Source organism: Capricornis sumatraensis, chromosome 8 (genome assembly GCF_032405125.1).
Source record: "Capricornis sumatraensis isolate serow.1 chromosome 8, serow.2, whole genome shotgun sequence".
NCBI classification, from domain to species: Eukaryota; Metazoa; Chordata; class Mammalia; order Artiodactyla; family Bovidae; genus Capricornis; species Capricornis sumatraensis.
In genome coordinates, this window is record NC_091076.1 from 59,790,658 (window position 1) to 59,810,957 (window position 20,300).

The 20,300-nt window shown below is 38.8% G+C and overlaps 1 protein-coding gene across 1 annotated transcript in view; it reads right to left on the reverse strand.

Annotated features, from left to right (window-relative positions):
* The window catches only part of RNF43 (ring finger protein 43), a 65,958-nt gene extending 46,017 nt beyond the window's left edge, over positions 1–19,941 (reverse strand). The window contains exon 1 of the mRNA XM_068978862.1: positions 19,690–19,941. Within this exon, the coding sequence (XP_068834963.1) occupies positions 19,690–19,941 (252 nt within the window). The remainder of the gene's footprint in view (positions 1–19,689) is intronic.
* Positions 19,942–20,300: the final 359 nt, after the last annotated feature.

Sequence of the window (20,300 nt, forward strand, 5' to 3'; positions counted from 1 at the left end):
ATGATGTTGGAACTTCTGCTTAGAAATTACTTTCTAAACAACTGCAAAGGGATGACTGTAAACATTTCCTCAACCCATTATAATAAAACCCTCCAGGAAGCTGCCTTACCAGTAAGGATAGAGAAAACCGCAGATGCTGTGATTTCAGTTATTTTCTCTCATTTTCTGTATTTTGTAATTTTCTCTAAAATCTAAGCTTTCATTCGATAGGGAGGGGAAAAGGGTCCTTTTCTGATGGGAAGGCACAGCTGTCAGCATGCAATCTGGCATGCAGTCGCCTGTTGATGCAGCCTACAGAAAGCAGTCTCCAGGTGAACCACGGCAGCAGCACACCGACGTGTTCAACAAAGTGGTGGGTGTTTGATGACATCCACCAAATACACACAGTGAACCTGCAACACACGACATGGAAGGGAGTGGACCGGCTCATCGGAACACCAACTGAGTAAGACCAACGTAATACGGAGGATACAGAAGTGACAACTTTCCATAGTGAGAAGAGACATTGGATCTGACACTGGGCACAGATCTTCTTTTAGTGGCTATGAGATGCAAATGAGAGAAAGGAAACAGAAGGACCATCATGTGGGTTAAAATTCTTAAGGGGCGAGACAGCCAATGCAACCTGGGTGAGATGAGGGAGCAAGACTTAAGAAACTTAGCTCCCACACACTGAATCTGAGACAAGGCTGAAACAGACAGAAAGACATCAGTTTGTGGAGAGATTAGACCTGATTGTTTGCTGCTAAGTGATATTAACTAAAATCATAAGTGGAAGAAGGGATTTCAGGAAAGAGAACCGGGGTGGGGTGGGGAGAGCGTACTAAATTTATCCATTCAGATGTGACCAACTTCTCAATAGGCAAAATTTCTCAAAGGCCAGGTGATTAATTTGGCTGCAGGGTCTCCAAAGGCTGCTGTTTTCAGACACTGGTCCTAGGTTTGCTTAAAGGAAGGAGTTTTCCCTGTATTTTCCCCGTATTTTCAGTCCTTTGCATGTGTATCATACAAACACGTATATTAGCATAGTAGATTTAGGGTGGTTGTTTTTACATAAAGCTAAAGATGATGTTAATTTCAAATAATGTTCTATTAGTGGTTAACAAACACCGTTCTCATCTTCAATTTCTGTTGCGTTCCTTTGGCTCTGATGGAAATCTCAATTCTTTTTCCGTCTTTACATTTATTTGGTGACACCTAAGCTTAGAAATAAAAAATAACAAAACTGTCTATGCAGAGATGCTGAAATTAGGGTCGGGACTAAAAAAGAAAAAAAACAACTCAACTGCAAAACTAGAGGGGGGAAAACATATGCGTGTATAAGCAAACTTAACTGTAGAATAAGTATTTTAAAAATTATTCATTAACTAATTAACTAGAGTTATGAAGATTGTGTCCACTTTTTTACAAAACATACAAACCCCACAAACCCCCCAAAATAAAAAAGGACTAGCAGCATTTAAAATAAAGAGATAATAATTGATAATTCTACAGTTCTCAAAAAGAACTGTCAGTCAGGGAACAGGATATTCTGACTAGCACAAGTTCTTTTTTTTTTTTTTTTTTTAGCACAAAGTTCTTGAAGATAGAACGCACAAAATAAAAGTTTGTGATTTATTCAACCCTCCAAAGACCTGAAGGAAGTCCTTTTAAATTCAATTCATACTAATGAATCCCTTTCATGTTTTTTTTTTTTAATTTAAATTTTTACAAAATGTATTTCTTTGGGTCTGTGCTGGGTCCTGGTCGCTGCACAGGTTTTTCCAGCTGTGGTGTGGGCTTCGCCCGCAGCGGAGCTCAGCTTCTAGAGCGCGGGGCTCCGTGCTGCAGTTCCCCGGCCCTAGGTGTGAGCGCAGGAGTTGTGGTGCACAGGCTTCCCTGCTCCACGGCATGTGGGTATCTTCCCAGACCAGGGATCGAACCTGTCTCCTGCACTGGCAGGTGGATTCGTTACCGCTTGAGCCACCAGAGAAATCGTGAAACCTTTTCTAAAATGTGTGGGTACTGGGACTTCCCTGGCAGGGCCCAGGTTCAATCCCTGGTTGGGGAACTAAGATCCTTAAGCCATGGTGCAGCCTAAACAAATAAATGAAATGAAATGTACTTTCCCATTTAAGTACATTATACTGAGCATAATTTAGCCTTTATTTAGTATCTTTGATATCTTGTAACACTAGAGAGATATCATTATAGTCATTTTTAGCATGAAATAATTTATATTCTGATGTACAGGAAATTGGAATGTACAGGATCCCTAGAAAGTATTTATATTATTTCCAGAAGTTCTTATAGTATTTGTTTTTTAGATCTTTTATATCTGCTTCATTCTTTTATCTCTAATTCATAAGCAAAGAATAGAAAAAAAAAACCTGGTTAATTTGGTATTTATTCTATTTAATGAAAAATTTCCTTTAAAACTCTGGTTCCAAGGTAAAGAATAGAATTGGAAATTTAAAAAAAAAGACAATCAAAGTATGAGGTATTAAGTTTGCTACCAAGATTGGCAAACTTGAATAACAGGTGTCCAAAATAGAGATCTCTATTGTTCATTTTAAACACATTTTAAAAAATGGAGGCTAGCAGTTCATTCATTCTTAACACACCATATTGCTTAGGATCTCAAGACTTTGTCCAACAGCCTCAATAAATGTATAAAGATATCAAGAGGTAAAGGTCAAGAAAGGAACTAAGAACATCAAACAAGACCGCTGGAACTGACCCAAATCATCACATGCTGGGCTCCCCTTTTTAATGATAATAACAGTGATACTGAGTGTTTATCCATGACTTTATTTCAAAGAGCTTCAAACACTTTGCAGACATCTCTCACTAATCTTTACTAGGCCTTGAGAAGAAAAGTTTTCCCCAAGAAGTACCTTCAGAAAAGGATGCTTCCCAAAACCAATAGAAGAGAAAACATTTGCCTCTTTCCATCATCCCCCAAACACACTAGCCTCCGGACTCCCACTAGGCCACAGTGCCATTGAAAGGGACTATAATACCGTGCAAGTGTTGAAAGGCTAATAATGGTAAGTGAGTTTGTTTCTAAAAGAGTTAGAAGCTACGTGTGTTTAATCACAACAGCGAACAGGCGAGTAGAAAAGATGAGAAAACCCATAATTACGTTTATCCCATTATTTACCTATTTGTGGGGGAGGTTTCAAATTGGTAAAGTTACAGGATAGAATACAGATTTTCCATACTGCATAATATTAGTCCCTGAGATGGCTCAATGATTATCTTTACCTGAAAACAATTTCCAGACCACAAATACTTGATAGGTGCTATGTCTGAAACTGCTTACTCTCATTTTGATCTAATACTTCTCAGATGGGGGGCTGGGAGTCACAGGGACTTGTGGGATAATTTCCAAGCTGGCTATAGAACCTCATCTGCTGAGCTTCAAAGACCTACATGTTGGGACCAGCACAGTGCACGTATAAAGAACTGGGTGAATTGGTTCCCTTGATAATCCTGAACTCTTTTTTTTTCCAGCCCTTGGAAAATTGCTGCAAAGCTGGACAGCTGAACCTTCAGCAATCTGAGCAGCTGTTCCAGGGTAGCAGTCATTAAAACAATACTCTAAAAACTTCAACAATGAAAATGTAAAAGTGATGTATAATACAGTTCTAGGATCCTCTGAGAAGTGAAAACTTAGACAGTAGCTGTTTTACGCTGTGTCAGTGACTATTACCTCACTGACCACGGAAGGAAGGTAATGAATGGGCTTACCAGTGTGCAAAGGTCCAGGAAGGGCACGTGATTCACCACGGCACAAGGAAGGCAGTTACAGAACTTAGGTTCCCACCCTAGAACCTCCACACTATTAGTCACTCTAAGTCACCATGGCTATCTGTTACTATATTATGGTTAATTTAATCAGCTCTTTGGCCCACAAAATTTTTAATCGAAAGCTTAGTCTTCTTCGCTGCATAAAAAACACAAATGGTCGTCCTTAGTTATTTCGGGATAATGCCAATTGAATTCAAACAGGTCAACTGAGCCCAAATCAATAACCCTCAAACTTAATATTTCTTACAGTAATTAGGTGAATAAGACACAGTTCACGTCAAATTACTATTAATAATAGTACCTTACAGTTGCAATTTTCAAAGACAATTCTCATATATTATTTGACTTCAAGTAGGCAGGCTATTTATTACTATTATCCCCACTTTACTCATGAGGACACAGACTCAAAGAGGTTAAGCAAGCTTCCTTAAGGTCACAAAGCTAAGAAGGACCAGAGCTGAGACTGAACACAGGATTACTGAGAGCTCTTCTCACTGTAGGATGCTGCCACTCGTTTTAGAATGGACTTTATGCCTTATTATCACATTATATCATCATATGTGGATACTGTGGCAAAGAGCACTATTTGGTGGGCATAATTATCTTCAATTACCTGATTGGTGATAGAAATTACGCACTTGAGGCCAGAAGGTCTCCAGTTATACATAAAGTTAGAAGATAATGAAGTAACTCTACCCTAAGGGAACCCAAGAAATGCTCTGATAATTCAAAAGGAGAAAAGTCCTCATCAAGGGAGTTCGATTGCTTCCACAACAACTGCCTAATCAGAGAGCATTCAACAGGTGGCCCACAGGGTAATTTACATTTCTGGGAAAAGGAAAAAGCAGCAGGGCCAATGGCAACTCCTCACTCCTGGAAATAGTGCCTGGCGTTCTGACTTCAGAGACACGTTCCTGATGTCTTTCGGCTAGATCATACCTTCCTTCATGCTTACTAGGTGTATAACTGCACAAGGAAACTTACAAATAATAAATTACCAAGTGATTCATCATCATTAATCAACCCTCGCAAAAATCTTGAAAACCAAGTGGACCAGTGGACCTCCCCCATTTGATAAACAGTAATCACTGAATGCTGTGCAAAGACTACCTTAGAAGTCAATGGGAGAACTAGCATTAGTCTTCCTGAACTGGAACATCCAAGTTCCAACTTGGGGTGTATGCACCCGCTGTCCGGGTGTCAGCTACTGTAGTTTCTGGGTAGAGGTTGGCAACAGGAGAAAATCAGAACTTCTGGCAGCATTTACAAGGCAGGTGCAGTCATAAAGAACTTGACTTTTGATTCCATTGTCTCTGCCAGGACAGGTGGTTTGGTAGAAGTATGGAATCCTGCCAGACAGGCTCCAATTCAAACATCCCTTTAGAAAACAAAACAATAAAAATGGACACAAAACGCCAAATCCTGTTCCATACCTTGAAGACTGATACTGCCTGAAAAACGGCATTTTCTATAATAACATTAATTTGGTTCAATCATACAGCAACTCAGGAAGAAATGACATGACGAAAATGAAAGGTCTACTGCAGGTTGGGTGCTTCCCTTATATTTCAAGTTATTCCTGTATATAAGCTAAAGGGACACACATTTCAGTGAATTTTCTCCATATATTCTTAGTGTTTAAAAAACCTCAAACCAAGTGTGAACCCTATATAAACTATGGACTGCAGGTGACACTGATGTGTGGGTTCATCGACTGTGAGAAACGTGCCGCTCTCATGGAGGATACTGATGATGGAGGAGGCACTGGTGCATGGAAAGGGGGGGTATATGGTTGATTGCTATACCTTCCTCTCAGTTTTGCTGTGAACCTAAAACTCCTGGGCTGTGCCATGCCATGCTTAGTTGCTCAGTCATGTCTGACTCTTTGCAACCCCATGGACTGTAGCCCACCAGGCTCTTCTGGAATCATGGAGTGGGTTGTCATGCCCTCCTCCAGGGGATCTTCCCAACCCAGTGACTGAACCCAGGTCTCCTGCATTGTAGATGGATTCTTTACTGTCTGAGCCACCAGAGAAGACCAAACCTAAAACTCCTAATAAAATAAATAAAGTCTTGGGACCTCCCGGGTAGTCCAGTAGCTGGGACCCCACGCTCCCCGTGTGGCAGGTGCCAGAGTTCAATCCCTGGTCGTTCACATACTGCAACTCAAGATCCCATGTGCCGCAGCCAAATACATAAGCATTTAAAAAATAAAGTCATAAAACAATCAAAAATAAGTAAATGAAATAAAACCCCTCAAAATTACAATCTAATATCTCCATAGGAGTAACACAGGCAAGTTAGCACCACTGAGTAGAATAAAAACCTTTGCTAAATCCTGCTTACCCCACCCATTCTGACTGAGTTTCCTAGTACTATAAACTAGTGTACTTAAAATTTTGTGAGAATGGTCAGTTAATGAGTCCATCAAAGAGGCTGTATTTCTCTCTTTAAAAAAAAAAAGAAACTATAGCATGTTAGTTCAGAACAGAGTAAAATATAAAGAATTGTTTCTGATGGCAAGGACAGATAACTGACATTTTTAGCAGGTCTGTCTTCAGGGCAAGCCTTTGTGATTGATGATGTAGGCTCCTAACCACAAGGAGGCCACAAGAAGGCCCCGAGGAGGAATGCCCAGAGAACCCTGTGGGGGCACTGTAGCTGCCACTGCTGAAATTGTGAGCATTTTTGGTGTTCCTGGAATTCTATTTCCAACCACTGCTTTGTGGTTGCAATGAAGGGATAGAAAGAGATTGGAAATCTTCTAGAGCAATACTCTTTTCTGTTCATATTCACAGAGCCAAGAGTAAAATAACAAGAATGTACTTTACCCAGGGCATAATTCTGCCTAAATCTGCTTGATCCATCGCTTTATTTTTCCTAATTCTTGTTTTTGTTGTTGTTAGAAGTTAGATAATCTGCAAATGGGTTCCAGAAAAACTGGAAGAAATTTGTGGATTCGAGAGAAGGATATTTAAGGAGCCATAATCTGAGAACAATGCCCTGTAAATGTCCCTAAGCGCAAGAACCAAAATATCAAGTGAATCATTATCCTTACCCAGAAAATAATTTCTTAAAGTTACAGGCTTAATTTTCCCTAAATGATAAATTCTCCCTAGTCAGGCCCCAGAGATGAGACTGTGAAGCTGGTGCTTAACATGGTCGTGCCTTTTTACGCCTGACTCAACCCAACAGTTTAAGTTCCTCCTTCATTTACCTGCCAAGACCTGAGTTCAGGCCCTGGGGTGCTGAGGGTTTCCTTTGTGGGAGAAAATGACATCATCAACACCTCGGAGGCAGTGGGGGAATGCAGGGAATGCGGCTCCCTAGACTGGTGATATCATCAACCGTCCTGGGAGAAGTTAAGAGTTGAAGTACTGAAGGTTAAAAAAGAGGGGGTTTTGTTTCGAGTTTATCAATAGATTTTGATGTTCCCTAATATTAGATTTTAAAAGGGTAGGTGGAATTTCCCTTTGCTAAGAACGTCAAGAACTAAACATATAGGAGTTAAGTCCTGACAGAGCTGCTCAGCTCATTTGTGTCTTACTGGGGTACCTTACATCCAACCAAGGAAAAACAGAGCCTTGGTTATATTAGGCGCTCTCCCAGTCCTTAAATGAGTATATTCTTTGGGAGACTTGCTAATGTTGCAAGTTTGCATTCAAAATAAACTCTAGGCACTCACATAATCCCCCAGTCTCCTCCAAACTTTCTTTGATGTCCAACAACTAAGGACAAGAATCTTTGATTAGAAAACAATTTCTTTGGTTGGAAGAAAATTCTTTGCAGGGCGTGAACAGCAGGAGAAAGAAAAGATTTTTCTGAAGTGCAAACTAGTTGGAAACCCCCTGGGGAAAGAATCTGATTCCCAGTCTTTGAGAGGAACGGGCCTGCCTGTACAAGCCGCCTCCGCTGCAGGCCTCTGAGAAGGCGCTTTTGTGTCTACTGTAGGGCCCTCAGCAACAGCACGGCAGCCCTTCTCTTTATTTTTGCCAGCGGAAGTTTTCCAACTCTGGGGACACACAATGCAGAAAGTCACGGTTTAATAACAAGGCACAGTTACTAATCAGATGGCCCCACTTCCACTCCTTCCAAATGCCTCCATATGCTCACATACTAAAGCTCTAACCCCCAACTCCACACAGGAACACTCATCAGCTATTCTGAAATTTCATTTCTAGTCTAATATTCAGCTTACTTATAATAATTCAACTTTACAAATTATTTTAGGAACAGGTTCATAATCTTCCTTTTACTACAATGGTTCTGGGCTATCTCTGGCTTTTACAAGCCTTTCCAAAGGTTTGGTCAGATTCACTTAGACATAAGCTCGTCATTGATGTCAGTGTGGTTTGATCACTGGGACAGCCTTGATGAAGGATTTAGAATAAGGGTCCTCAATCTACTACACGTATTTTAAAATATAAAACTCCTCCAAAAAAGTCTTTTCTATGTGTGTTAACTGAATGTAAACACAGTAGAGGACCAAAGGACTAAAGTGCAACTGAGCCTAGAGCTTAGTTTGGCTACTAATTTGTTGTGTGACTTTAAGGAATTTGATCAGAATTTTTTGTGACCAAAAAAATCTGTGACCACCTACCAAATAAATTTTATCTCGAGGGGAAAAAAATAAGCAAATTACATGTCCTTTTGTTTAATAAGTCTATTTCTGAAATAAATATAACCTCTAAATGTCTAGAGCTGGAAAGAAACTTAAAGGGTATTTTACTTATCCCACCAACCCTAACCCAACAGATGAAAGGTTAAATGACTTGCCTTTATCTTTTAAATGCTCACAAGGTACCTGTGAACTTTTCGTATGTCCAAAGGGAAACAACTAAATTTCAAATAATCTCTGACAACAATAAAAATATATGATGTATACAATACAGTTTACTAAGGTCACAGTAGGTAATAACCTAGTGTTTTTGTCATAGCGGACAGGTAAATTATACTAAAACCAAGAGAATGAGAATAACAGTTAATATTGACTAAAGTCAATGATAATAATAAAAGCCTTGGTATTGAAGGCTTTTTCTAAATTTTCTCAATATAGATGATATTCAAATATTTTTCCTCCAATTAAATAAATTAATTTTTAAAATACTTTTCACCTTCTATATAGTCCTAGTGTTTATTTTTTCTTGTATGCAGTTTATGAAGATTTAAAGTGAGCCAATGAGATTATCAATTCAAACAGAACTCCCAATGTGTTGAACTCTGTTTAAAGGTAAAATTTTTTAATTTTACTACAATTTAACAGGAACTTCTCATTTTAGAAAGCCAGTTTGCAATTTGAAAAGAAAGCCATTGTGTTTAGTTATTTGGACCTCTAAAGAAAATGCTACTGATGAGTATTATACATACAGGAATATTTATACAGGCAATATTATAACCTATACTTAACTGATAAAAGTGAAAATTAGAAGGTATGACTGTTTGGGCTGTAACTGTCCTCTAGATTTCAACTACTTGAAGTTGCCTGGGTTAAAATTTTACATTTTTTGTTTATTTTTTCTTCAATCATAGAGGACCTCGAGACAGAATCACCACAGTCATTTGAATGACTCCTGAGAACGTGGAAACTGGCACTGTAATGCACTTACGCCTGCACTTCTTGTTTGGCGTTCATCACGTACTGCTTTCCACTGGTAAAGCTGTATCTCCTCAGTCGGTCTAGGCAAGGGGGCTGTCCTTTGTATTCCCATAGGACCTGCCACAGAGTTTGGAAGGGAAGACCCCACAGTAGAAGACCCCAAGTGTAAGACATGGAGAGACTCCAGAGCAGCCCCCACTCTCAGTTAGGATCTTGGCCTAGAGTTCATAAAGAGCCTCTGTTGCTTTGAAAACGCAATCCAGGACAAAGGCCACCTGGTGCAGTGACTCCACGGCATGGCTTACTGTATGCACAGGCACCGGGTAAAGTAATGCTAAGTTGCAGCAAGGTATTTTTCTGTCTGTTCACTTGCTTTTAAGCATGCCTTCTAGTTGACTAGGGATCAAAGACAAAAGAGACCCTACGGCACTCCATAATATCTTCTTAATGGAATGTTCAGGGAGAAAATCTCTGCCAACATCTGCTTTTTAATCTTCCCACAATGACCCAAAGAAGTTTAAAATACAGAAATAAGGTTTGCTAAAAATGCTGGCCAGTAAGACATGGCAGTAGATTGGCAGTTCTTGTGACTGGCAAAGCACTAATGTGAGTTTATTTCTTCCTCTGTAAAATGAAATGATTGGATTAGGTTTTTTTCTAACTTGAAATCTGATGATTATATTTTACAAATGGGGGCTATTCCTCTGCCCTCCCACCCAAAACTCCCACCCATTACCCCAGGTAATGAATAGGACCTAATTCCAGTAAAAGGCCAATAAAGTCCTTCACAAAATTTAAAAATAAATTTGGCCACAAGAGTTTTAAACTTAGATTAGCCAATATGATTCTAAGTAGAAGATATGACAGTGAAAGAACACAAAACTGGAAGCATGTGAAAGATTTTTCCTTTAAGAATGGATAATTTGTAATACTGTAGAAAGCAGGAGAAAAAAGAATGGAAATCTATGATCACTTTTTCGGAAACAGCAAGATTAGTAGGCATAAAACATAAGGTCTTCAGTCTTATCCAAATTATTCTACAGAAATAACAGCAACAGTGTTTCTCAATTATCATAGTTAGTTATGCACAATAGTACCCTTTTGATATATTAGCATGCACAAAATTGATAGGTAATGATAACTGACTATGCTATTTAAAATTACAGTAATATATGGTTGATTTCCATCTTAATAGAAGTGCTCTAAATTTTTAAAAACAAACAGGGGTCTTAAAGATAGTTATATTGCCATCCTGAAGAAAGATCATTGCTTCAGATTCAGGATTGAAATATCTAAATAATATAATTTCCTAAAAAATGTGAGACTTTGTGTTTACAATTTTAAAAACCCTAATTTAAATCACTTCGATTATTTTGGTGTTTCTGAATTTGAAATTAAATACAAACTCTAATATATTAAAAAATATCAAAAGAAAATGAACTGTAATGTTTAGAACCCAGATAAAAAGAAGAGTATGTAAAGTAGCTTATCTGTTATTTAAAAACAAACACGCAAGAAATAATGAATGTTTTTTAAAGAGATTCAAAGTTTTCTGTTATAGCAAACAGAAACTGAAGGGTCCAAGGCCTCCTACCTTAGGAAAAGCAATGGGGCTTAAAGGACAGAAGATAAACAGATGTGGAAAAGTCTAGCCTCTGTTCTCTGACTTCAGGGACCAAACAGGCACACAGGGCCACAATTGTTCTGCTTCTATCAAAACAAATTAGTAAAATATGTTTTATTCTTACTTGTCTTTGAGTGAAACCACCATGATGAAGGACTGTAAGGAAATGGCACCCCACTCCAGTATTCCTGCCTGGAAAATCCCACGGACCGGGGTGGGGTGGGGAGCCTGGCGGGCTACAGTCCATGGGGTCGCAAAGAGTTGGACATGAATGAAGGGACTTAGTGCACCTGCACACACAGGCGCTTCTTGATGCAGTTTCACTTAATATTGGGAGAGCACAATTCCTTAACTACACATAAGCAGTCTTTGTCAGATACCAATTTTTGTATCTAAGGTCATCTTAGGTCAGGCCAACCTTCTTATAACTGCACTGTTAATACCGTTGTCTGTCTGACTTCTACTAATGTATACAAAGACTTTTCAAATTAAGTAAACTCAAGGTAAGTTAGTCTTGAGACTTTGGTTTCATTTCTGAAATAACTGGGATTATTCTAGGATAACAGCTCTTAATCTAGAATCTTTGCATTCTTACATGTGTCTCAGAGATTCTCTCTACTGGGATTTTATGCAAAATTGTACATTAAGTACATACAGTCAATAACTTCCATCACATTTTCAAAGGGGCCAGTGACCCCCTCTCCAGAAAAAAAGATTGAAAGCCACTGTGTTAGGGTATCTCAGGATCAGAATTGGGATTCACAAGCCCCAAGGACTAAGAAGGTAAGTTCCTTTGGATGCATGCTAATATCTTATAACCGGGTTTCCCAGGTGGTTCAGTGGTAAAGAATCTGCCTGCTAATGCAGAAGACATGGATTCAAGATCCCTGGGTTGGGAAGATGCCCTGGAGGAGGAAATGACAGCCCACTCCAGTATTCTTCTTGCCTGGAAAATTCCATGGACAGAGGAGCCTGGTTGGCTACACCCCAGGGGGGTCGCAAAGAATCAGACATGACTGAGCACAGCACACGTGCACATACCATCTAATCATCACAGATTTTACACCAGTACCCCAAGACATTTTTCTTGGAAAATGAGAATTTCCTAAAAAGCAGGGATTGGGCTAGTTATTAAAACTAAGTAAGTGCTGTGTAAAGGATATTGATTACACCAAACAAATCATTTATAGCCATGTTCACAGTTTGAAAATGACCATCAAGGAGACAGTATAGTGTCAGTGATAGGTCAGAGAGAGAACAGAGTGCAGCATGCTCTATCAAGCCCAAAGCATTCACAATAATTGACTTCAAAAAATGTACTTAAAACATGTGATGAGATAAATAAGTCTGTTTCATCCTAGAGTGATCTCTGACCAATCACAGCCACTCAGCACCACCATAATGCTCCTTATATTCATTCAATAAATATTTATTGAGTACCGCCTATGGGAAGAGCACCAAGTACACTAACACCCTGTTCCCCAAAACACAGCTCTGAACTGGAGAGATGAAAGCCCTGCTTTCACAGAGCTCACAGCCTCCTGAGGGGAGACAGCATAAGTGTGTCACACCGCAGGAAGTTTCTAAAGCAAAGCCAAGCCGGGCGGAGAACAGGAGCCCTGGGGGAACAGGAAGAGCCCCTCAGAAGAGGGCCAGGAAGGCCTCACTGAGAAGGCATATTTCACACTTGGGGCTGACATCTGAGGGACTAAGAGAAGAAAGTGCTTGGGATATAAGTGGGACAAGAAGTGGAAAGGCGCTGAGGTGGGAGCAGGCCTGGCTTAGCTGAAGGACAACAAGGTCACAGCGACTGGAGCAGAGTGAGGGGTGAGGAGGCAAGGGGTGCAGGTGCCAGGCCAGATCCTGCAGGCCCTCAACAGCTCATTGTGAAAACTCTGGCTCCAACTCCAACAATTCTCAACAAAACAATGAATGCAGGTCACAGAGTCAGCTCAGAGGGCTTTTGAGACATAAAGTTGGCACCCTGCTTCATCAATAGCTGAATTACCAAATTGAGCAACATAGGTCCCAATAGAGGATATTGGGACCACATCCCATGTCTCAGCCATTGACAATATTTTAGCTTTCGAGGATTTCCCTGAGAAAAGCACATCCTTGGATATCTTAAAAAGTGGACTATTCATCTATCTCCTGCAAAGTACACAGGGTCCATTTATTTCTGAGTGACTTTGTTCTAAGATAATTAACTTGCTTTCTCTCTCATTAAGTTTCCTTTTCTATAAAATGGAGTATCACCCGTATTTGGTTTGCAAGTATTTGTGAATCATTTTAAGCTCCTTGGAAGAAAATCACTACAGAAATTTGATGGCACATCATCACACACTTCTCTAACAACAATACCCTGCTATCAATTCTGGTTCCTGACAGAATATTTATAGTAGTACATTGCTCATTTATAACATCTTTTCCTCTAGTGTACTTAGTAATTTGAAAGGAGTAAGGGAAGGGGGGAAGCACATAAAATTAAAGACTTCTCAGTGGATAGAATGTAAAGGCTTTTTTAAAAATTGAAAACAAAAACAAAACCTTGAGCCTCAGGGATATCTTTAAAACTGTATAAAAAGTTAACTATGACTAATTTGTAGATAAAGAAAATTACAACACACACACACACAGTTTACCACAAAAACCAAGGAAATGCCTACCCCTGGAATCAGCTCAAAGGACACTAAATAGCCTGATAGGGGCAATAACCAAGGGCACAGCTCATTCATTACTTCCTACAACCAGAGAGATTTATGAATTTGAACTTACAGCAATTCTGCTGGATTTCCACATGAAGTACAGAATGATTATATATACAAATCTGTCTGATGGGTACTTTTACATAAGTGAGATACCTCCTTAACCTGAAAAATTATCAATAAAAATATCTGCAGCTTCCATCTCTCTTCTGGGTGCCACGCTTCGAACAACAAAGCCAAGTCAAGCTGGGATCCCAGGAGGCAAGCACCTCAGCCTGCTTGTGTGCACAGAGGATTTACATCCGATAGTATACTTCTGACTACATTCCAAAGTCAATCATAAATTAACTGAATTTTCTGCACCCCCACGAACATAAATAACTGAGAGTTGACTATACTTCAAATAGGTATACTTCTTTTAAAGGCTGGCCTCAAAGCAAAATTACAAAATCTTTGAAATCTCTGCTTCCAAGAAGCTCTGACTTGAGCAATGACAGTTAGATGCATGCGACTTCAAAGTTTATTATTTCATGTTCCTATGTTAAACAACTTACTGTTATAAAATGAAGAGAAAGGTAATGATAATTGTTACACTAAAACAGATATGCCAAGTAAATAACATTCTGATTTACAAATATCTTTGTGAATGAAGCACAAATGAAGAGAAATGGAAGAAATATATATAGTTTGGATTAACTGCAGAGAACAATACTCATCATTTGCATTCTCTTCTCTTCTGGAAATAAGCTCATCATTTATATAAGGCCTACCCTGGTGTTCATCTGCAGCATTTTTGGTGCACAAAATTCTAGAGGGAGAACAGCATGAGCTCTGGGGTTCAAGCTCCAGCCGTGCCACTTACTTTTAGACTTTGGCAAATAGCTTTGAGACTCACTTTGAGCCTCCATTTCTTTACCTATAATAAGTGAAAATAAAAGTACTGTATGTCTACTGTATGATATCACTTATATGTGGAATCTAAAAAATACAACAACTAGTGAATATAACAGCAACAAAAAAACAAGCAGACTCACAGAGAACGAACTAGTGGCTCTCCCAGTGGGGGGCAGGGAGGAGGAGCGGCAATACAGGGCTGGAAGGGTAGGAGGTACCAATATTACGTATAAAATAAGCTACAAGTATATATTGTACAACACAGGGAATATAGGCAATACTTCATAACTATAAATGGAGTTATACCTTCAATAACTGTGAATCACTATAGTGTCTATTTGTAACATAGGCTGTCCTGTGTGTATTTAGTCATGTCTGACTCTTGCGACCCCATAGACTGTAGCCTGCCAGGCTCCTCTGTTCATCGGATTCTCCAGGCCAGAATGTTGGGGTGGGTTGCCATTTCCTTCTCTAGGGCATCTTCCCGACCCAGGAATCGAACCCGGGTCTCCTGCATTGCAGGTAGACTCTTTACCGACTGAGCTATGAGGGAAGCCCTGTGACTTATATAATATTGTACATTAACTCTACTTCAGTTAAAAACACAATTAAAAAACATCTGCCCTAATCTTAAAAAAAAAAAAAAAAAGGGACTGTCTTTCTCTCTTGAAGGTATAATGGAGATTCAGTGAGCTAATGCATGTAAAGTGCATGGCACAAGTTCAGTTATACAGATGCAAATCTAAAGCCTAGAAAGGTAGAAACTATCTTGTCACCCAACTACTCAGTGGCAGGGTTGGAGCTAAAAGTCAGGTCCCTTAAGTTATAGTTTAATCACTTTGTCAACTGCAGGTTTGCCATACAGCACTGTCTCTCTGGCTTTGGCCAAAACTGAAACTATGAAGCTTTCTCTTCCTCCCCAAAAGGTTCACTTCAGGCCCTGACTACAAATAAAGTGAGAATGCAAAGATAGGATAACTATGTGTTGACTAATAGGTAAATGAAGGGGCAAGCAGAGACACCGAGCAAGGGGGAATTTGTCCAGGAGGTGTTCACTGCTGCTGGCCAAATGCTGCACTACCACAGCTTCCACTGTAGGTCTGAAGCCTCAGGGCAGCACATTCTAATCTTGATCATAACTTTAACCTGGAGTCTAAGAAAATCCAGGACAACCAGCTAAGCAGGAAGAATGTGATGGTTAAAGAATCAGTGACCTCTCTTGCGCTACACTAAGATCCTCTTGGGCTTCTGCTTTGAGGAGAAGGAAAATGAATTTTGGGCTGTCCCTCTAAGTCATGTTTATTAATAAAGAGCAAGAATTGAGAAAGAAAACAGGACTGTAATCATTTTTAGAAGTGGTAGCAACAATATCACTAAGAAATAATATAAACAAACATTGATAAGAGGTTAACAAACCAGAAAGCTGGACAGTGAGACAGCGCATAAGCTCCAGCTCATTTTCCTTCTACAGTTGTATAAACCAGGAGAAAAAAAAAAAAAGTATATTCGAAAGAATGGTCAAAACAATAAGAATAATAGTGTAATCGCTACCAGTGTCTTTATCACACTGCCAAGTAATTAGTTTCCTTGGCATGAATTTGTGTGTGTGTGTCCCCCCCACATTCTGCTTTTTCTTTGAGATATAATTGATATATAACACTGTATTATTTTTAGGTGTATAATATGATTTGACATACATATATATTGTGAAATGATCACCACATTAAGTTTAGTTTACATCCATCATTACTCATAATTATAAAAATTTTGGGGGGATCTGGATTTTTGATGGCTAGTTAGGGAAATACTGAGATAGAAGACTGGTAGAAGGTTATCCTAAATATAAACATTAAATGGGAAACAGATTTAAAAAGGAGCAGGAAATCAGAAAAGAGGGAGAGACAGGATTCTGGCAAATGTAGAGGAAACCTTAGAAGTAGACACTTTAAAGACAATGGCAAACCCGCACAGGGATTTGAAATAATACCGTTGTGCAGAGAAGCGGCTCTTGGGCCAAATAGGAAGGAAAACAATATAATTTGGTCAAGACTAAGATGGGGAGTTTTGAAACGGAAAAGAGACGATTTGAGAAATGAAAGAAATATAACCAAGGCAACACTTCCTCTTTTATTTTGACTTTCTTATAGTACTTAAAAGAGAATATTATAATTTAAGACTCTGAACATATACTGTACAATAGATATAACTCTTGGTAAAGAGAAAACTGAGGAATAAGAATCAGGACAAAAATTCACCAAGACCTGGTCTTGTACATATAGTCATCAGATGAAGCTGAGACAAACAAAATTATTTTAGGAGAAAGTTCTATGGTCTATTTTATTATTAAACAGAATAACAATACTTGGGGCACACTGTCACAGGATGTTTCTCTTTGTTTAAGGAAAATCCAAATTGCAATACAAATGAAAATCCAGTTAATTTGGTCCTTATGAAATAGTACATACGCTGAAATAACTGAACAAAATGTAAAGACATGTCAGATTTTATGAAACTTCTGGAAATTACAGAAACCACAATAACGCAGTCATCATTATTTTTTTTAAATCATTGTCCTCATAACTTCACATTTCCCAATGCATTGCATGCCCAATTTTACAAAGACTTAACTGCATCTTTGAAGATAATCAAGCTTAACAGGCAGCTAGAATAATTCATAGGTAGAAGGATATATAGAATTATCCAAAATTCTGCAACGCCAACAGAGAAAACTGTCTTTGGATTTGTAACACCAGGGGACAGACATCCACCAAGAAAGCTAAAGTGCAGCAAAGCACAGCTCTAGGACATTCAAACAGAACTTGAGCTGAGTGGAAGGCTTGGTTAACCACAGTTGAGTAAACCTGTGTTGCAGTGTAATCTGATAAGGAACAAACAGCATGGATTCTAGAAGTGAACACCATGTGTCCCTAACACGCTAGACTTCTTTGAAAGAGTTAATCAAATAGTGGATAAAAAAGAACTGATGCATCTCATTCAAAAGTTTTTTTTTTTTAAGTCTCTCATAAGAGATTAAGAAAATTTAGTAATTATTGTGGATTAAAACTTGATTAATAGACAATAAACCAGGACCAATACTGAAAATCTCCAGAGATTAATACTAAGCTAGTATACAAATTTAGTACTGACCCTGACATAGAAGAAGCTTGCACGGAGAGAAAAGGTGAAGAAAAGACTGGAAATTGCCAATGACGCAAACTAGCTACTGGAAAGCCTGGAAAGGTCCCGCTGAATAACAGTGAGATGCGCTCTTCACAAAGTGAAGAAGCAATACTTAAAGGACAGTGATAGACTCAAAGTTAATAGGTGGGAAAAAAAGGATTAAGCAACACTTACCAGCATGAGAAAAAGGGCAAAATAGGAGAAGACATGATAAAGATTGACTAAGTAACAAATCGCAAAGAGAATGCCAGCTAATATCTCTTACATACCTTTTCCTTTATGAATATACAGAAACTGTACGTAGAGATGTATTATAATAGAAGACAAAAAAATTAAAATAAAAGAGGACACTATTTAATGCAGCATATAATTAACCCATTGAACATGCTGCCACAGGATATTAATAAGGCACAGAGCTTAGTACAGCTTCCAAGGCCTCAGAGCTACCAGAATACGAATCCATCCTGAAATTACTTAGGGCAAGAAATGAAAATGGAGTACATACCTCACTCATGCTTCAGGGTATTAACCAGGCAAAGTCAGAAAGGAAGTTTCCTTCCTAACTGTTGTATTCAAAATGATTTATGGTTTCAACTTTTAGATATTCCTAAGTCTGTCCTAAAGTTCAAATTAAATAGACCCTTTTCCAAAAATTCTTACACTGTTTTTTCCAGATATATTCTTTTTGCCTGTCTATTTTTCTAAATAGCAGAGTCTTCCTTTTCACCCAATTCTTCTTCCACTTCACTTATCCCAGCTTCAAAATATTGCCTACGAAGTGATTGTGAACAGCCACTAAGATATACATAAAACTGTGTTGGGCAAAAAGAGTTCTATAATTTGTTAAATTTTCTCAGCTTTTTCCTTTGAGTGGACCAAAATTTAAATTAATACAATATTTTGGTTCTGTTCATATCACGCAATAAAAATCTGAGCTTGGATGCTAAGATGAATCATATTTAACAACATTTTCACCTGTGACTGAGAGCTACAGCAAGAAATGTTCTTTGATAAAATGAATTTTAATCAATAAGTAATATAATTTTATAGAGTAAGATACTAGAATGCCACATTAAAAAGAGGGCTCTACCTTTGCAGGCTGGGGGTGGGGGGGGTATGAGCAATTCATCTATGAAATGCTATGGCCTCAGTCAGTTCATAAATTAAACACATATAGAGTAGGCTATGAATGAGTTATAGGCAAATTTCACAACTGCAAAGCCTAAGAAACTGTCTGAAAAACTCTGTGGGTCAATAAAACACAGATGTTACATTTAAAAGTTTTGAAAATAATAAAATTAAGTGTAGACAAGACCAAAGTGATCAGGAGGCAGGTTTACACCTTGTGTCCATTTTGTAATCCAATCCTCTCCATTTTGGGCTTAGCAATAAGGTGCCCCACATGGTATAAAGCCAACCGTAGCATTCAAGCTTGACTGAATTTTAAAAGTGACACAGTGATCAAATATGCTCCAAAGGCATTCTAGAATGTCAGGGTGCTGCTGACCATCAAAATCAACCTTAGTGCTCACCTCAAATCTAAAACAGGATATATGTACACTCTTTGAGTTAATTAAATACAAGCCCATATATTTCATCTATTTAAAAAAAAAAAGTGTCCAGAATATATCACTTGCAAAGAAAGGTCTTATTATGTAATGTAGTGTAATACCAGAGTTAAAAATAGCAGATGATCTTATAAAATACAGCATTTATGTTTCTTCTCGAGTATAAACTCAGAATTTGCTTTAGAATGTCAATAAGTAACATGTTTAACAAGATGGAACAAATAGAAAGCCAGGCAGCAGAGCCCTTCTGTGGAATTCGATCTGGGAGACAAAAGAAGGAAGGTATATTTCAAACAGATGGAAAGTGAAAAATAATAAAGTCATCCTTACCTGCATTAATTTTCCTTCTGCTGGAGTTATTTCAGCAACACCAGCAAACACGCCTTCCAAAGTGAGATTCAGTTTTCCTGTGGGGTCCATTTTCAAGGGGATCACTCTGATAATAGCCTTCTGCTCAGCTGATCTTTCAGACTCCACCGCTGCTGCCAGTACCAGTCCCGTGCGTCCAAAGCCTGCCTGCAGGGTAGCCATCAGCAGCCAGGGCCAGAGGGCAGCCAGCTGTAGCTGGTGGCCACCACTCATGCTACCAGCTGCAGCGATGCACTTCGGCCATACATACCGCTTCCAGTAGCTAAGACCAAACGCAGGTTCTCAAATCCAGACAAATGGCGGAAAAGAAATTTCTGCGTCAGTTTCAGAAAGCCGAGTTGTAGTTTTGGCCCTTCCTTTCTCTAAAGTATATTCCCAAGGACAGGTGGTATTCCTGCTCAAGCAGGGAAGAAGGTTATTGTCAGCCTACTTCTGCTTCAGGTATGTCATTTTCTCCCATCTTCACTATGATTAGTAAAGATATCGCACTTCTCTTGGGAATTCTCAGTGTTGCTTGAGGTTGAATGTCACATCCTGAATTTTTATTATGTCAGATCACCTGGTGCTGGTCT